At 37.1% G+C, this 13725-nt stretch overlaps 1 protein-coding gene across 12 annotated transcripts; it reads right to left on the bottom strand.

The window, feature by feature from the left end:
• Nucleotides 1–14: 14 nt before the first annotated feature.
• LOC131535992 (dynein axonemal assembly factor 8) lies at nt 15–13693 on the bottom strand. Of its 12 annotated transcripts, XM_058768581.1 has the most exons (29): nt 12651–13693; nt 12460–12552; nt 12152–12289; nt 11983–12073; nt 11752–11887; nt 10932–11162; nt 10404–10679; nt 10207–10330; nt 9922–10113; nt 9667–9819; nt 9283–9477; nt 9089–9202; nt 8859–9003; nt 8513–8783; nt 8004–8086; nt 7765–7919; nt 7518–7644; nt 7289–7414; nt 7040–7207; nt 6477–6770; nt 6335–6391; nt 6215–6253; nt 5961–6130; nt 5009–5201; nt 4834–4928; nt 4654–4756; nt 4200–4491; nt 4045–4114; nt 15–3798 (listed from the first exon to the last, which is right to left on the bottom strand). In XM_058768581.1, the coding sequence occupies exons 1-29, from the start codon at nt 12726–12728 to the stop codon at nt 3727–3729; spliced, it is 4281 nt and encodes a 1426-aa protein (XP_058624564.1). In that variant the 5' UTR covers nt 12729–13693; the 3' UTR covers nt 15–3726. The 12 variants fall into 12 exon arrangements, with proteins under 12 accessions (XP_058624564.1, XP_058624559.1, XP_058624563.1 ...); XM_058768576.1 differs by having other exon boundaries at nt 6215–6391; XM_058768580.1 differs by having other exon boundaries at nt 4050–4114; nt 6215–6391.
• Between the last annotated feature and the right edge of the window lie 32 nt (nt 13694–13725).

The following is a 13725-nucleotide window of genomic DNA, read 5'->3' as shown; positions in this document are numbered from 1 at the left end:
ATATATATATATATATATATATATATATATATATATAAAATATACACACACACACACACACACACATACATATACGTATATGTGTGTGATTTCTCTGCTTGCTTTCTTGCGTTCGTATCTTAATCCACAAGGTCTGTATGTAGCTGATGTTCTTGACTGATTTGTCACTGCATGTGTCAGTGTGTAACTTTTGTTAACCAGCTGAAGCTCTAAATCACACTGCCAAATGTGTTTGTGTTGAGCAGATGTATCCAGTTGTTGGTCAGGCATCACAGTCGAGTATTCGAAAATATTTTTGCGCAATGCTTCAAACGCATTGACTTTGTGCTTATCTTTTCTAGTCCGATTAGCAAAGACGTGTTCTTTTCCGTACGATGGGCGACATAGATAGGTTGAAATGGATCAAAGCAGCTCGGGATATTGTGATGTTTCCAGCACTCAAGTGTTCAAGACTTTGTTGAGGGATTGGTTCCATTGTTTGGTTATTGGACCATAACGTAGGGTTTTGTTGAACTATAAAATGTGGTTGAAATGTTTGAGATCTCACACAACATTTATTTCTCAAACGAAGAGTGCGGTCAAATCAAATGTGGACTTTACTCAAATTAACCAAAGTGGTATTGTAGTTTATACTTGTTTCAAGGTTCAACTGAAGTGGTGTACAATTACTATGTCAGTTTTTCAATGTTTAATTTGACAGGACAACTATGCCAACTGCTTTTGCTGACAATATTAATGGACTGAATGCCCATTTTTGTAGTTTCTACCAAAGACCTTTACTCTTCTTTGTTCTCTCTTCAATTTTATAACTGCATTTTCATTTTAACATTCTGAGGAAATAGTTAGGAATATGACCAAATCTAGTACCTTATTTACATAATGTGCATTCAAAAAAAAAAATCCTAATGAATCACAATTCTTTATAAACTGAATATAAAGGTTTTTTTTTTCTCTCCAATTTCTCAGTGAAAACGATAACATAGTATTGAATTGGCTGTAATCTACAGTGAAGGAATGTTATAGTAATGAATGAATAATTGTGTTAATATTCCTAAGTGGCCATATGGATTAGTGCTTATTTGAAGTATATATTATTTCTTTTTATATTACTAGTACTTATTCGTAAAATTCTGAAATCTGTTTTGAAACATTAGTTGTTGTGCACTACTTGTATGCTGTCAGGAATTTAAAAGAGTACTCGGCCCGTAAGGTGCTTTCTTTAGTTTCCTGGTGTTTGTTTTTCTGTCTGTTTAGTTGGGATCTGAAGAATTTAGATATGAAATAAGAAATCTTCAAACTTTTATTTTATTTTTTTTTCTGAACCTTGAAGTCTGTTATTGTATTGTCAAATGTTGTCTACCATGGCTGTGTAGAGCATATTTGATTGTGATGTAAAATGGGTCCCTTGTTCATGCTAGTTGAAATGGCTGAGACAGACAGTGGGTTACATTTTATGAAAACTGTTCAAGTATCTACATTTCCTAGCCTTAAACCTCACTTTTTGGCCTAGTTACACTTGCCTGTTATAGTAATAATAAAAATAAAATAAAAAATGTACAAAAGAATAAAAAATTTAAAAAATACACGGGCCTGCACTTAAATGTCTGATTTACAATCAGTCATTCCGCTTGTTAATATCGTTAAATCTTGTGAGGATCAAGTCTCTTTGGAACAAATTTGTGCCTTTAATAATAACACATTGAAAGTATTTTTGATTGAACAAATAGATAATTCCAGTTTAGGAAATGAGCCGAATTTTAGTGCCTTGAGATATTTTAAGAGATATCTGTATTTCTCAATGCACGAGAGGCCCGTCACACACATTTTACAGACCAGTGTATTAAAATAATTAAAACAAACTACTCTGCCATGCCTTTGACCGTTTCAGTTTGAGTAATAAGTGATGATTATTCTGATAAAGAACCATTTATTGGTGTTGAGAAGTCAGCATGATGATGCATGTACACAGTGTCTACTGTCAGAGTAACAGTTAAGGTGTTTTGAAATTGTATTCTTTACCCAAGGGTGTGTTAAAAGTAGCAGCTCATCTGAACCGTTCATGAAGTATGACAGAATTAAAGTGGAGTTTTTATAAAACCTAGTCATTTCGAGTTTGGGCTTCCAACTGAATTTCTGTGTTAATGTTTGCTTAACAGTGATTTTCTGTACAAAATGGCAGATAGTAATCATTTAGTCACATAAATCTAAACCACAGCATGATCTTATACACAAAAAGCCCCCCTGTCTGCATCAGCCATTTGAATACCAACTGTAATCTTTAACAAAAAGGACCATTTCATGTTGATGTAAGACCAGGCATCTGTAATTAAAGAAGCACCAAGGACTCTTATGTTTAGCAACGTGTAAATTAATGTATTGGAAATTTTACCATAATGCTCTTCAGTGGAAATAATCATTTCTTTCTTTTTGCATTCTTGTGGATTTTTCTTTTATTCGTTTGTTTGTTTTTCTAATTTTGTTCTCTATCAGTAGTGTGATTTATTGAACCTAAGGATTTATGCAATCTTGTATATAAATATTACATATAAAACTGGTTAAATTTAGCAAACTAGCCAGGGGGGAAATACCCATTACAATAGTACACTTTTGTAAGAGGATAAAATAATAATAATAAAACAAAACAAAAACGGACAAAAAAAAAAAAAAAGAAAACATTTTTGGAACCACTGTTCCCTATAATTAATGTTACGGTTAATCGAACATTAAATCCCTGAATATTGAATGTACCATTCAAATTAGATATAAAATGGGTCACTGGAATAACGTAGAGAACAATTAATCTATAATGATGTAGCACTAGTTTTGAGAATTGTGATTACATTACGAATAAATTTATAAGTTAAACACAGTTGCAGTTTTCAAGTTTGTGTATTTATCCATGTAACAATTTGATGGAAATATGAGATGTATTTTTCTCAGGGTTTTACAGGAGAACTGTAGAAAAGAGAGAGATGTCCAATTTTCAAAGGAAACTGCAACTCACAGATTTATTAGCTCAAAAGTCAAAATGAGGAAATCATTTATATTGCAAGGAAGAAACATATCCCTTATTTTGGTACAGTATGCATCAATATATAGAACAGCTTATATTCTAATTAGTGTTGAAATACTATACAATTTGCTGTCAATATAATACTTTGTGTATGTGTTGTCAACACAAGACCTTAAACCATTTTACTGGGAGTTCTGTGTTTAAGTTATGGAGGCTTCTTTATGGAATAGTTGTATGTTTTGATGGCCAGAGAGGTTTTTCATCACTAGAATTACTTAAGATGGTATTATTTATAATGCATAATCTTTCTCTTGTAGTGTATCATTTAAAATTGTTAACACTTGTCTACACTACAGCAGTTATGCAATGGTTTACAGAATTCATGGAATTATTTTTGTCATCTTGGGAATTAAATAATTTTTGATCTTTAACCTGCCTCGAGTGTTTTGTCGTCTTCTTTCCCTCCCATCCCTACTTATGAACCATCAGTTACGGAGTAGACGAAGAACAGTTCGTCTTTTTGGGTAAGTTAGAATCAATTTAAGGAATACAATATGACTGTTCAAGAGTTAAGTGTCTATGGGCACTAGTAATATTAAGACAGTCTTCATTTCAATGTAAAAACATGCCAGTAATGTCTGTAATCACATTCATGTGAAAATATAAAAAGCTAAATATTTAGCACTAGGTACCTATAATGGAATAACTCCTGCTTATGGTGGTGCTACACGGTGATGACTGTCAAGACAGAGATCATCAAAAAGGTAACACAGCAATTTCACTGCCTGCAGATACAGAAAAGTAAAGTACACTTAGAAAAATAAAGGTTCTTTATTGGCATTGATGGTTCATGGAAAGTTTTCATTGGATCAAGGCTCTTTAGATTATTCAAATGTTCTTCACACTAAGAACTGTTTCTTTGGGTTCTTTAGGGACCCATAAATGGTTCTACGGCATCACAGCAAAATGCTATTTTGCAACCATTATTTTTTTTTTTTAAGAATGTAAGATAAATGCTATTGTAGACTCACCTTACTTTCAGAGTTTGGGTAAAGAAGTTTCGTTGTAACTCTCCTCAGGTCCGGTCTCTTCCTGTAAATGCTGCAGAAGACGACAAACACAGTTACATATGCTCTGTACTACAGACTGCTGTAATCATTTACTTCCATTTCAGCTCAGCTTGTACCTCTCAAGAATGATATTGAAACATGTGACGGCATTGTCTGCTTGCAAAGCAATGATAAGGCAGGGGCCCTCACATAGAAGTGTTTCACCAGCAGAGGGCCTCAGTAGCTCGGCTATGTGCCGCCTTTGTTTCTCATCTGGTGTGCAGAGCCTTCCAGCCACCAGGTGGCAGCCTGTCCTAAGCAGCTGCTGCAGTAGCTCTGAGTACAGAGGAGGCTGATTCTGCCGCAGGAGCTTGGAAGGTATCAGCAGGCAGGTGGTCTGACAAAGAGCACTGCTGACCAAAGGCCCTACTGGCACCAAAACACAAATAAATAACAACGGTTCCCATCCTCGTTACAAAGGTCGCTCGCAGCTAGTAAAACATCAACAAATTTTGGTTTATGTTTGTGTCATTGACTCAGTTTTCTGATGTGTTGATAGAGGGGTGAGGAAGTGGGAGAATCATGCCTTGCCTTGCCCGAGTCCTAGAGAAAACTTGTCTTTGTCAGCGGTTCTAAGTGTGTGCAGCTGTTCACGGTCCAAACTAGCTTCAGGATCGGAATGCAAGCAGGATACCTGAAATAAGACAGATGTTTAACCATAACACCAGTGTAACAACATACATTTAGGGGAATGAACACAGGTTACAATACCTTCTCATGTCTCATAACTGAAGTTTCACTGCAGCACACACCCTCTGGAAATACCAGTTTTATGTCTTCTACAGCCTTTCGATAAGATGGAGATCCTGTACAAGAGCGTACACATAATGTCAGTAAGCAGATAATTTTTTTTATTTTATTTTTTTAAGATTTGATTAGTGCTGACCATAGATGCCATTATGCAGCCTGTCAGAGCCATACTGGGCCCTCCATAGAGTCCGATCTATAGTACGGGCTTCAACCGGATCCTCAGGGCCCATCAGCTCCAACAGCCTCTTTACTGCATTCACTCTCAGTAAACCCAAAGCCAGTGAGGGGCCCGAGCTCAAGTACTTCAACTCCAGCTCCTCAGTGGGATCCTGGATATTAAATAAGAATAAGACAAATGGTTTCTTACACACTCAAGCTGAGGTATATTTTTAGTAAATGTTCTCTAGATATATTCCCTTGAAAAAGAAAAAAAATGGGTAATTAATAGTGTAGAAGTGCAATGCCTGCATTGTCTGTCCGCCTTGCCATAATTTTTTTTTTTTTTCACTTTAATATACATTTTAAATCTTTTAATAAATGTTTAGTAATATTTTGTCATGCTTTAAAACATACATTTATTTTGATGTCAACTAATGTACAAGAGTTTACAAAAATTACATTAGAATATATTTTTATAGTATATTTTTTCTGTAAAGCTGCTTTGCAACGATTTACATCGTGAAAAGCGCTATCCAAATAAAATTGAAATGAATTGACTTGAATTTTAGCTTGTCATAATGGTTTGCCAGTACATTCGGCAGTACAATTATTTCAAGGCAAATATATGTTACATGATATGATGATGATAATAATTCCATATATGAAGTCCTACTCAAGTGGATCAAAAATCACTCTAAAATTAAGCTAATTTGTCTTGTTTGTACTGCAACACATTTTATATTTAAAAGCAATTAACATGAAATTAAGTGTCTGAAATTATTACATACAGTTTGCACTTAAGTATTATTTCCATAAGTACTCTTTTTTTAAAAGTATACTAAAATGTCCTTTTTTTTTTTTTTTTTTACACGCGACTCTAGAATGTGATTATTTATTATTTTTCGGATAAAAGAGGAGGACAGAGTGACCTGTTGTTCTGGTGGATGTATCAGTGCATTTGCCACGCTCGAGTCCAGCAGAAGCACACGTAAGCCCGCTAGAGTATATCCGTTCTGTTTGATTACGGTGAGAATTTTACCAAAGCGGTGTCTCCAGGCTCCAGGCTTGAACAGAGCTAGAGTCAAAAGTGGCTCTGGGCCTGTAGAGTACAGAGGGAGGAAGTTGAGAGAAAAGGTCATGAATGAGCTCAGAGAAGAACATGTTCTGAGAAGACATCACTTACCCACTGTCATGTAACTGTAAAGCGACTGACTTCTGAGACCTGAGGGTTGTCGGAGATTGACAGTCAGTTCCCAGAGCGCATAGGGGGGGGAAATATACTTTGGCTTGGATCTGTACATACCAGGAGTGTCAATGTGATGAGGCGGTAAGAATTTCAATAATGGACGACTAGTGTGATCTGAAGACGAAGGGATTTTAGATTTAGCAAACCACTTAAGGATCATCCTTACAAAACTGGTATTATTATCTACTTGAATCCTCACCAGGGACCAATTCTGCCTCAGAGAAGAAGAGACAGGTCTGTCTGAAAGCTGTCTCAGGTGTGGGGGACATCAATACATGCAGGTTTCCTGGGTAATTTTGTGGTAAAAGTCTTCGTAGGGTGATGAATGCCCTCACCCTCCTCAGAGCCATGACCAGGGCAGGAGTGGATGTCAAGCTCTGCAGACTGTTCTGCCACTCTTTTTCTCCGATCTCAAACGGACTCAACTCTTGTGCCTGCTGCTGAGACAGCTTGGGCTCCCACTTTAGTGCCAGCAGCTCAAATCCCTCTTGTCCTGTTTGTACAAGACAAGGTAGATTTGGTTGTGCAACTTACAGTGGTTTACTCAACCAAGAATACAGGTACATTTGTAAAGGTATAGTTTTAGGTCAGGAATGCTCCAATCCTGTTCCTGGAGGGCCACTTTCTTGAAGAGTTCAACTCCAATTCACGTGCCTTGGTTGTTTCTAGTAATCCTGAAGACCTTGATTAGTTCATTCAGAGCTAAACGCTGCTGGAAGGTGGCACTCCGGGAGCAGGACTGTAAACCTCTGTTTTAGGTACCTCCTGCATCTCCCTTGAGAACCTTATGAAGAAAGTCCATTTCTTTCTCGACCATGTTTTGACCAGTCAATGTGAGAACCACCACCTGTTCTGCATCTGGACAAGAGGGATATGTGTGTTTGGACAAGACCACGTGGTTACACTTCGGCACTGTCCACATGAGCCCACCTGTAGGACATATCATATAAATGTCAAAAATGCTCAGATGGTAAGTGGACAAATCATGAAAATGCAAAGTAATGTATTTACCCAGAACACTGTGGTGGTTTTTAGAGTAGGGAACAGTGTGAAAGCAAGCATGTGGGCCCAGAACATCTGTGAATCTTGAACGGACCGATCCAATAAGGCCTTGTGCAGCAAGCTCATTCATCAGACCTTCATCAGGCAAAGACACAGGACACTTAATGCTTGGAGCACCTCAGTACAGCTTCACATACAGTAAATGGCTGGCACAATGTATGCTATCGAGATGCTCTACCTATCGGCAGTCTGGAGCAGTGTTTAACTGCACTTTCTCTCCTCATGAGGAGCACCAGGCAATGAGAGGACAGCTCAACCTGTTCTCCAGACAGAAACACTGTAGAAGCATGACAGAATGCTGCTACCTAACGGAGACAGACAGCATTTCCAGACAAATGCAATCAGCATCAATGTCATGGTAGTGTCCCACTTTCAGTATCAATATATCTCTGTACATGTGCAGGCTCACTGCTGGGTTTATTCACCTGCTTTGCAGTCAGTCCCAGAGATTGCGCTTGTTTCCTGGAGATCTGCACTCTTTGAAGTCCCAATAGACCGAAGCCTGTTTTTGCACATGCAGATAGTATATAGCTGTAACAGTGTGGTCCAACCACAGGAGACACAAGGAGAAATATATCCGCTGTATCGGGGCAAAGGGGTAGAAAGTTTGACTTATAAGATGTTAGAGACTTTTATAACATAGCTTTTTTTCCATAGTCGTCACCTTTCTCTGTGGCACATAAACTCGCTGGAGAAGAGGTCAGAAGATGGGAACAACTGACTCCTCTGTCACCAGAGTCCTGGATCCTGTTAACAGAGTCAGCAGGTAGCTCAAAGGAATAGTTCACCAAAAAATGGGAAATTAGTCATCATTTACTCATGTTGTTCCAAACTTGTAATACTTTTATTCTATGAAACACAAAATAAGATGGATGATGAATTTTAATCCATTGTTTGTTTTTGATTTGAGTGAAAGGCTTAAATTTCGATCTGTTCATCATACAAAGTGACTGTGTCACTGTAGAAGACTTAGAAGATACCTGTTTGAATTGTATCGATTAATTTCATGCTTGTTTGGCTCTCATTGACTTTCATAATGTGAACAAAAGCAGCTGAAAGGTTCTTTGGATATCTTCTTTGTATTTCGTATTTGAAGACAATCGTACAAGTACAACGAGGGTGAGTAAACAATGACCCAATTTGGGAAGTATTACAATACATTTGAATACTAACGTTGACAGGCTGTTTTTTGCTATTCTTCCACCAAACCACAAGCAGAGCCCCAGATGCACAAGACTGGCAAGACGGGGTGAGTAGAGCAGGGGTTGGTCTTGACCGTGACGGTACAAGGCGTTGATGGATGCTGGATCTGTCCGCCTTGCCAGCTGGGGGTCTGATGGCCCTGTGATCTCCTGCCACACCGAGTTAGCGTGAGGACCACGGAAAGCCATGATAAGCACTGGCTGATGAGAATGTTCCCCTTCATGCATAACTGACTTGCTGACTAGAAGACAGGATATGTATTAACCCATGCAATTTGTATACATGTTGTGTAATTATGGTGGGAGATGATATGTACCTGCAAAGTTTGTCAGCAGCTCTTGAGGTGGATAGAGGAAGCGGATACCACATACATCTAGACTTGATCTCCACATAAGCTCAAGTGTGTGATGCATTGCCAATGGGTTAAGAAACAGTGCACTGCCTATCAGAACAAGTGCTGTCTGAAAAAAAATAAAAAATAAATAACCATAAGATAAGAAACTGTTCACTGAAAGATATAATGTCATTTACGAAAGACTCTTTTACCTCAGTATGACACTCTTGAGAAATTGTGGCTTCTGCGCTTTGACATTTTTGGTCTTCTGTTTCCAGAGTTTGCCAGTAAAATCCTGGGATCATACTAAAGACCTTTTCAACAGACTGAAACAAAGAGCTTTAAAGATTTGGATCAAAACGTCTCAATCACAGTAAACATAATGGATACACAAGTCATATAAAACCTCTCGATTTGGGTTGACAGTGATGAAGCAGTCCAGGCAGGATGAGGACAAGTGGACATGGGTAGGATAAGCCTGTTCCTCCAGCAAATGAGTAAGCTGAGGTACCCAGAACGCAACGGTCTTCAATGGCATCTGTGCAAAGAACTTGCAAACTCGTCTGTAAAACATGCTCTCGTCGCTATCCACCTTCCTCATCTATGAGCAAAAATTTTCCAATATGAACTTGAATATTAGTATATTAAGACTATTTTATTTAAATAATGGTTGTTCTCCAAAATTTTCTATGCGTTTTAGTGGGAAATCTGCAAAAGCCACTTTCACTATTAGCTGAAATCAAATTAGCTAAATATTTAATAAATGCCAATGAATATGTGTAGAACCCACCCTGGAATTTCTACAGCCAATCTGACCATCCTCAAGAGGCGTAGCACAGATGTACAAGGCCAAGCCATCTTCCTTATAAAACTGCTGCAGTCCAGCCACCCAGAAAGGGGCATCTAGCTTGTTGCCTTTTCTCCCACAGGTTTTGGGATCAGTCTATCACAGAGTAGGTAACAAAAAGATTAAATGTAGTATAAAATGTCAAATATTTTCCACTGCCAAAGATTACTGTATTTCTGTGCAAACTAACAGACACACCAAAGACATGAACCATGCTATGATTGCATTGTAAATATGTGATTTGATCAAGACTGAATCCACTGTCTGTGTTTTTCTCTGCGTTCTTCCAGCCACCACCCCAGGACTAGATAAAGGCACAGTCAGCAGCAAACACTCCTTCATCTGTAGATCCGGAGGTAGAGTGTTCACCGAAGGAAGGTACGATACTTCCTAAGGGAAGTGAGTAGAGCACAGTTACTCTAAATATGAGAACAATGTTCAATTTATTAATCTTATTTTATAGATAAACAGTCAATAACTCACAGGCTCATAAAGAATATCAGTCCTCTCAGCAGCTTCCTCCGAGTTATTAGCAGAATATTTAGGTCTGAATGCTTGCATGAACTTCAGATCCTTCTGCCATCTGATTTTATGACTGTGTTGCTCTCTGTATGCATACAATTATTACATTAAGTTATGCATGTTGCTGTGAGTGAAGAAAATGTAAGTATACTTTATACCTTTGCTTGTTTTGAGCAGCTGGAATGTTAGAAGATGGCGTACTCTGTTTATGTTGGTCATATTTCACAGTAGAGCAGCAGACATTGACCTGCTGAAGACCAGGTTCACCGCAACTAGTTTCAGAATCATGAAGCTGGTTTTCCTTTATACTTTTCCCTGAAGAGTTTTTCTGCTTATCCTCAGCAAAATCTTGTGGATTTCTCCAGCTCATCTCTAACATACTTTTTTTTGACCGTCTTATATTTTGCAGTAATAAACTCTTCTGAGAAAATTCTCTAGAAATGAAAAATAAACTCATTATAACTGAGGTTATAAGTTGTGATGGCTTTTAAAGGAGAGTACATTTTATCAGCCATTCATTATTTGGAATATAAATGTATTTTTTCCCAGAGTATTGAGTGTAATGTATTATTATTGTTAATTATTATTCTCAGGATATATTTAAAACGTGTGAATTTTTAATTAAGATTTTTCTAAGTTAGGATAGATGTTTTTATGTGATATTAGAGATTTATGTGATATCTTACCTTTTCTGTCCATTTGCTCTTGCATTTTTGTTAGATGTCTTGTTAGTGGAGCTCTTTTTTTTGTCCGAGTTTACAGTACTTATGACACTGTTACTCTGGCTAATGACCGATTGTTTTGCTTGAAATGCATTGTTGCGCAAATCAATATATATGGTAGGAGAGTCTTGATTGTGTTGTAATTGTGAAGAGGTCCCTTTAAAGTCTGTCTCATTCATCTGTCTCCCAGTACATCTGGGAAAAATCACAAACACATTTAACCTGCAGTACAGGAATCTGCAAAAGTTTGGGTTTTGTATGATTGTTTTAATGTTTTTGAAATAATGCTCCAAAGGGCTACATTTGTTTGATCAAAAATACAGCAAAAGCAGTAATATTGTAAAATGTTATTACAATTTTAACTGTTTTATTTGACTGTTTTAAAATGCAATTTATTCCTGTGAAGCGAATCTGAATTTTCAGCATCATTACTTATTACTTATCATTACAGCATCGGTCTTTAATGTCACATGACCCTTCAGAAATCATTCTAGTATGCTGATTTGCTGCTCAAGAAACACTGCTTAATAATTTTGTGGAATATGTGACACATTTTTTTAGGATTCATAGATTAATAAAAAGTGCAAAAGAACAGTATTTATTTAAAATATAAATCTTTTGTAACATTGTAAATGTCTTTACTGTCACTTTTGATCAGTTTAATGGGTCCTTGCTGAACAAAAGTATTCATTTCGTTCGAAAGAACGATACTGAACCCAAAAACGTTTGAATGTTATCTGAATGTAATTTGTCATAATAGTAATATAGTATAACATGACTGTACCTGAGGGATGATTCTTGTATATTATGGGTTTTGGTAGATGAAACATTTGTCTTTATTTCCATCTCATTTACTTTCTTGTCACAAAAAACAACCAGCTGCTTCATTAAATCATTTTCATGCATTTCACTGTCATTGCCTGTAAGAAAAAATAAATAAAAAATGATGTTTTCCTCTTATGTTCATCTGAAATATATGCAGCCTGAATGAGTAAAACAGTGTCTACAATCCAACCTTCGCATGTATCACATTGAATTGGCTTGACAAGAGGATTTTGTTGCCGTAGAGTCTGAAGGACTTGGTCAAGATCCCAGGCATCAAGAGGCTGTTGAGATCATTCGTTGCATGGCTTTACTTGAATAGCTCTAGTGTAAAAAATCTGATTAAAAACAACCTAACTTACCGTCAGTGATAAAGCAGGACAGAACTGGGTCTCTATCCAATCAGTCTTGTTTGCTTTTTGTTGCAAAGGTACATTGCATTCTGTTTTATGCAGCACTTTTTCATTCAGTGATTCTTCTGTTTTCTGACCCACAGGAAGCTGAGGAGTAGAGTCACCTTTTTTGGTCATCATCAGCCCAGGAAGTGAATGGATGTGATACAGATTTGAGTAGATGCTAAAACATTGTGATCTGAGAAATTATTAGAGAGGGCAACTCTCTCTCTCTCTCTCTCTCTCTCTCTCTCACACACACACACACACACACACACCTCAAATTTTGGACACTCCAGGATCATGCTGCTTCCTCCCAAGTGAATCACTGGTGGTCGCTGAAGGACAGATACCTCTCTTTCATTGTCTGACTGTAAAGTGAAAAGTGAACTTCAGCTGTGTTTATTTCAGTTAATATTAGTCCACAGTAGTTGTTACAAAGCTTGTGAGATTTAAGATCATAACTCACCTGGACCTCACTGACTTGCTCAAAAATAACCATTACAACTATAAACACAGTTAATATAACGATAAAAAAAAAGGACATCTGTGAAAGAGTATCATCAGAGAACAGCAGTTTGAACTTACTGATGATAAGTCAGAGTCGAGGGATGGTATCTTGGAAATAATGTCGTCTAGATGCAAATTCTTCTGCATTTCTGAATATATTTGGCAGGTGCGAATTTTTCCTCTCAAAATACTGTAGTAAACAGCAGCTGTATGTTGACTCTAAAGGCGGTCGGACGCCAACGAGCAAAACTGTAGTTGTCATGGCGACCGCAAGCGCTGCAGAGCATACACAGCTTTGTTGACAAGTTTGTGTGTATCGTTTCTGTCACGTAGATGTTTTGGCGCGAAACTTGCTAATCCAGTTCTTTCTGTTTATTTATTTATTATTATTATTTAAAACAAACATATAAATATATACATTCTTTTTCTTTTTACATTTTTTTTTTTAATCCATCATATGATTTAGTGAAATAAACATAATTGTTTGCGTGAAAATTACACACACACACACACACAACTGTTCCTCATGATTGTCCGATCTCTATACTGCCCCTTTTGATAAACTTTTTATCAAGTTTACAAATAAGGAAACAACGCCGTCCGCGAAGAGCGAAATATGAGATGTGATGTGTGAGAAAAATAAATTTGTGATATGTGCAATCAAGCTGTGATTTTGTGAAATTTAGGGGGGAGGGGGATTAGTGTGAAAATATTGGTTATTTTGGGTATTTAGGATACATAACATGCTATGACGTGTAATTAAACACATTAAAATTAAACAGTAGGGCCTAATGTGGTGGAAAGACACAGGAGTGGAATGTTCATGACCCTTTAGAGAGAGAGAAAAAAAGAGAATTCTTCAGAACTGCAACATTCTAAAATATTTCAACTGGAAGCTGTAGGCCTAGTATGTTATTTGGGTTATATTGGGGTAATTTAGGGGGTTTAAGTAAAGTTACACTGCAATTTGAAATGACTGTAATTTAGCCTATATTTAAACAATTGATCATTTTAGATCATTGCTGTTCTGAAGA

Source organism: Onychostoma macrolepis, chromosome 03 (genome assembly GCF_012432095.1).
Source record: "Onychostoma macrolepis isolate SWU-2019 chromosome 03, ASM1243209v1, whole genome shotgun sequence".
NCBI lineage: Eukaryota > Metazoa > Chordata > Actinopteri > Cypriniformes > Cyprinidae > Onychostoma > Onychostoma macrolepis.
This window is presented reverse-complemented; position numbering and strand designations above follow the sequence as displayed.

Coding starts and splice junctions, on each gene's coding strand:
- LOC131535992 (XM_058768576.1), bottom strand. CDS start 12,728: ATGTCCTTTTTTTTTATCGTTATATTAACTGTGTTTATAGTTGTAATG. Junction 7,415..7,517: donor CTGCTCCAGACTGCCGATAG/GTAGAGCATCTC, acceptor TGCCTGATGAAG/GTCTGATGAATGAGCTTGCT. Junction 6,392..6,476: donor TGAGGCAGAATTGGTCCCTG/GTGAGGATTCAA, acceptor CTTCGTCTTCAG/ATCACACTAGTCGTCCATTA.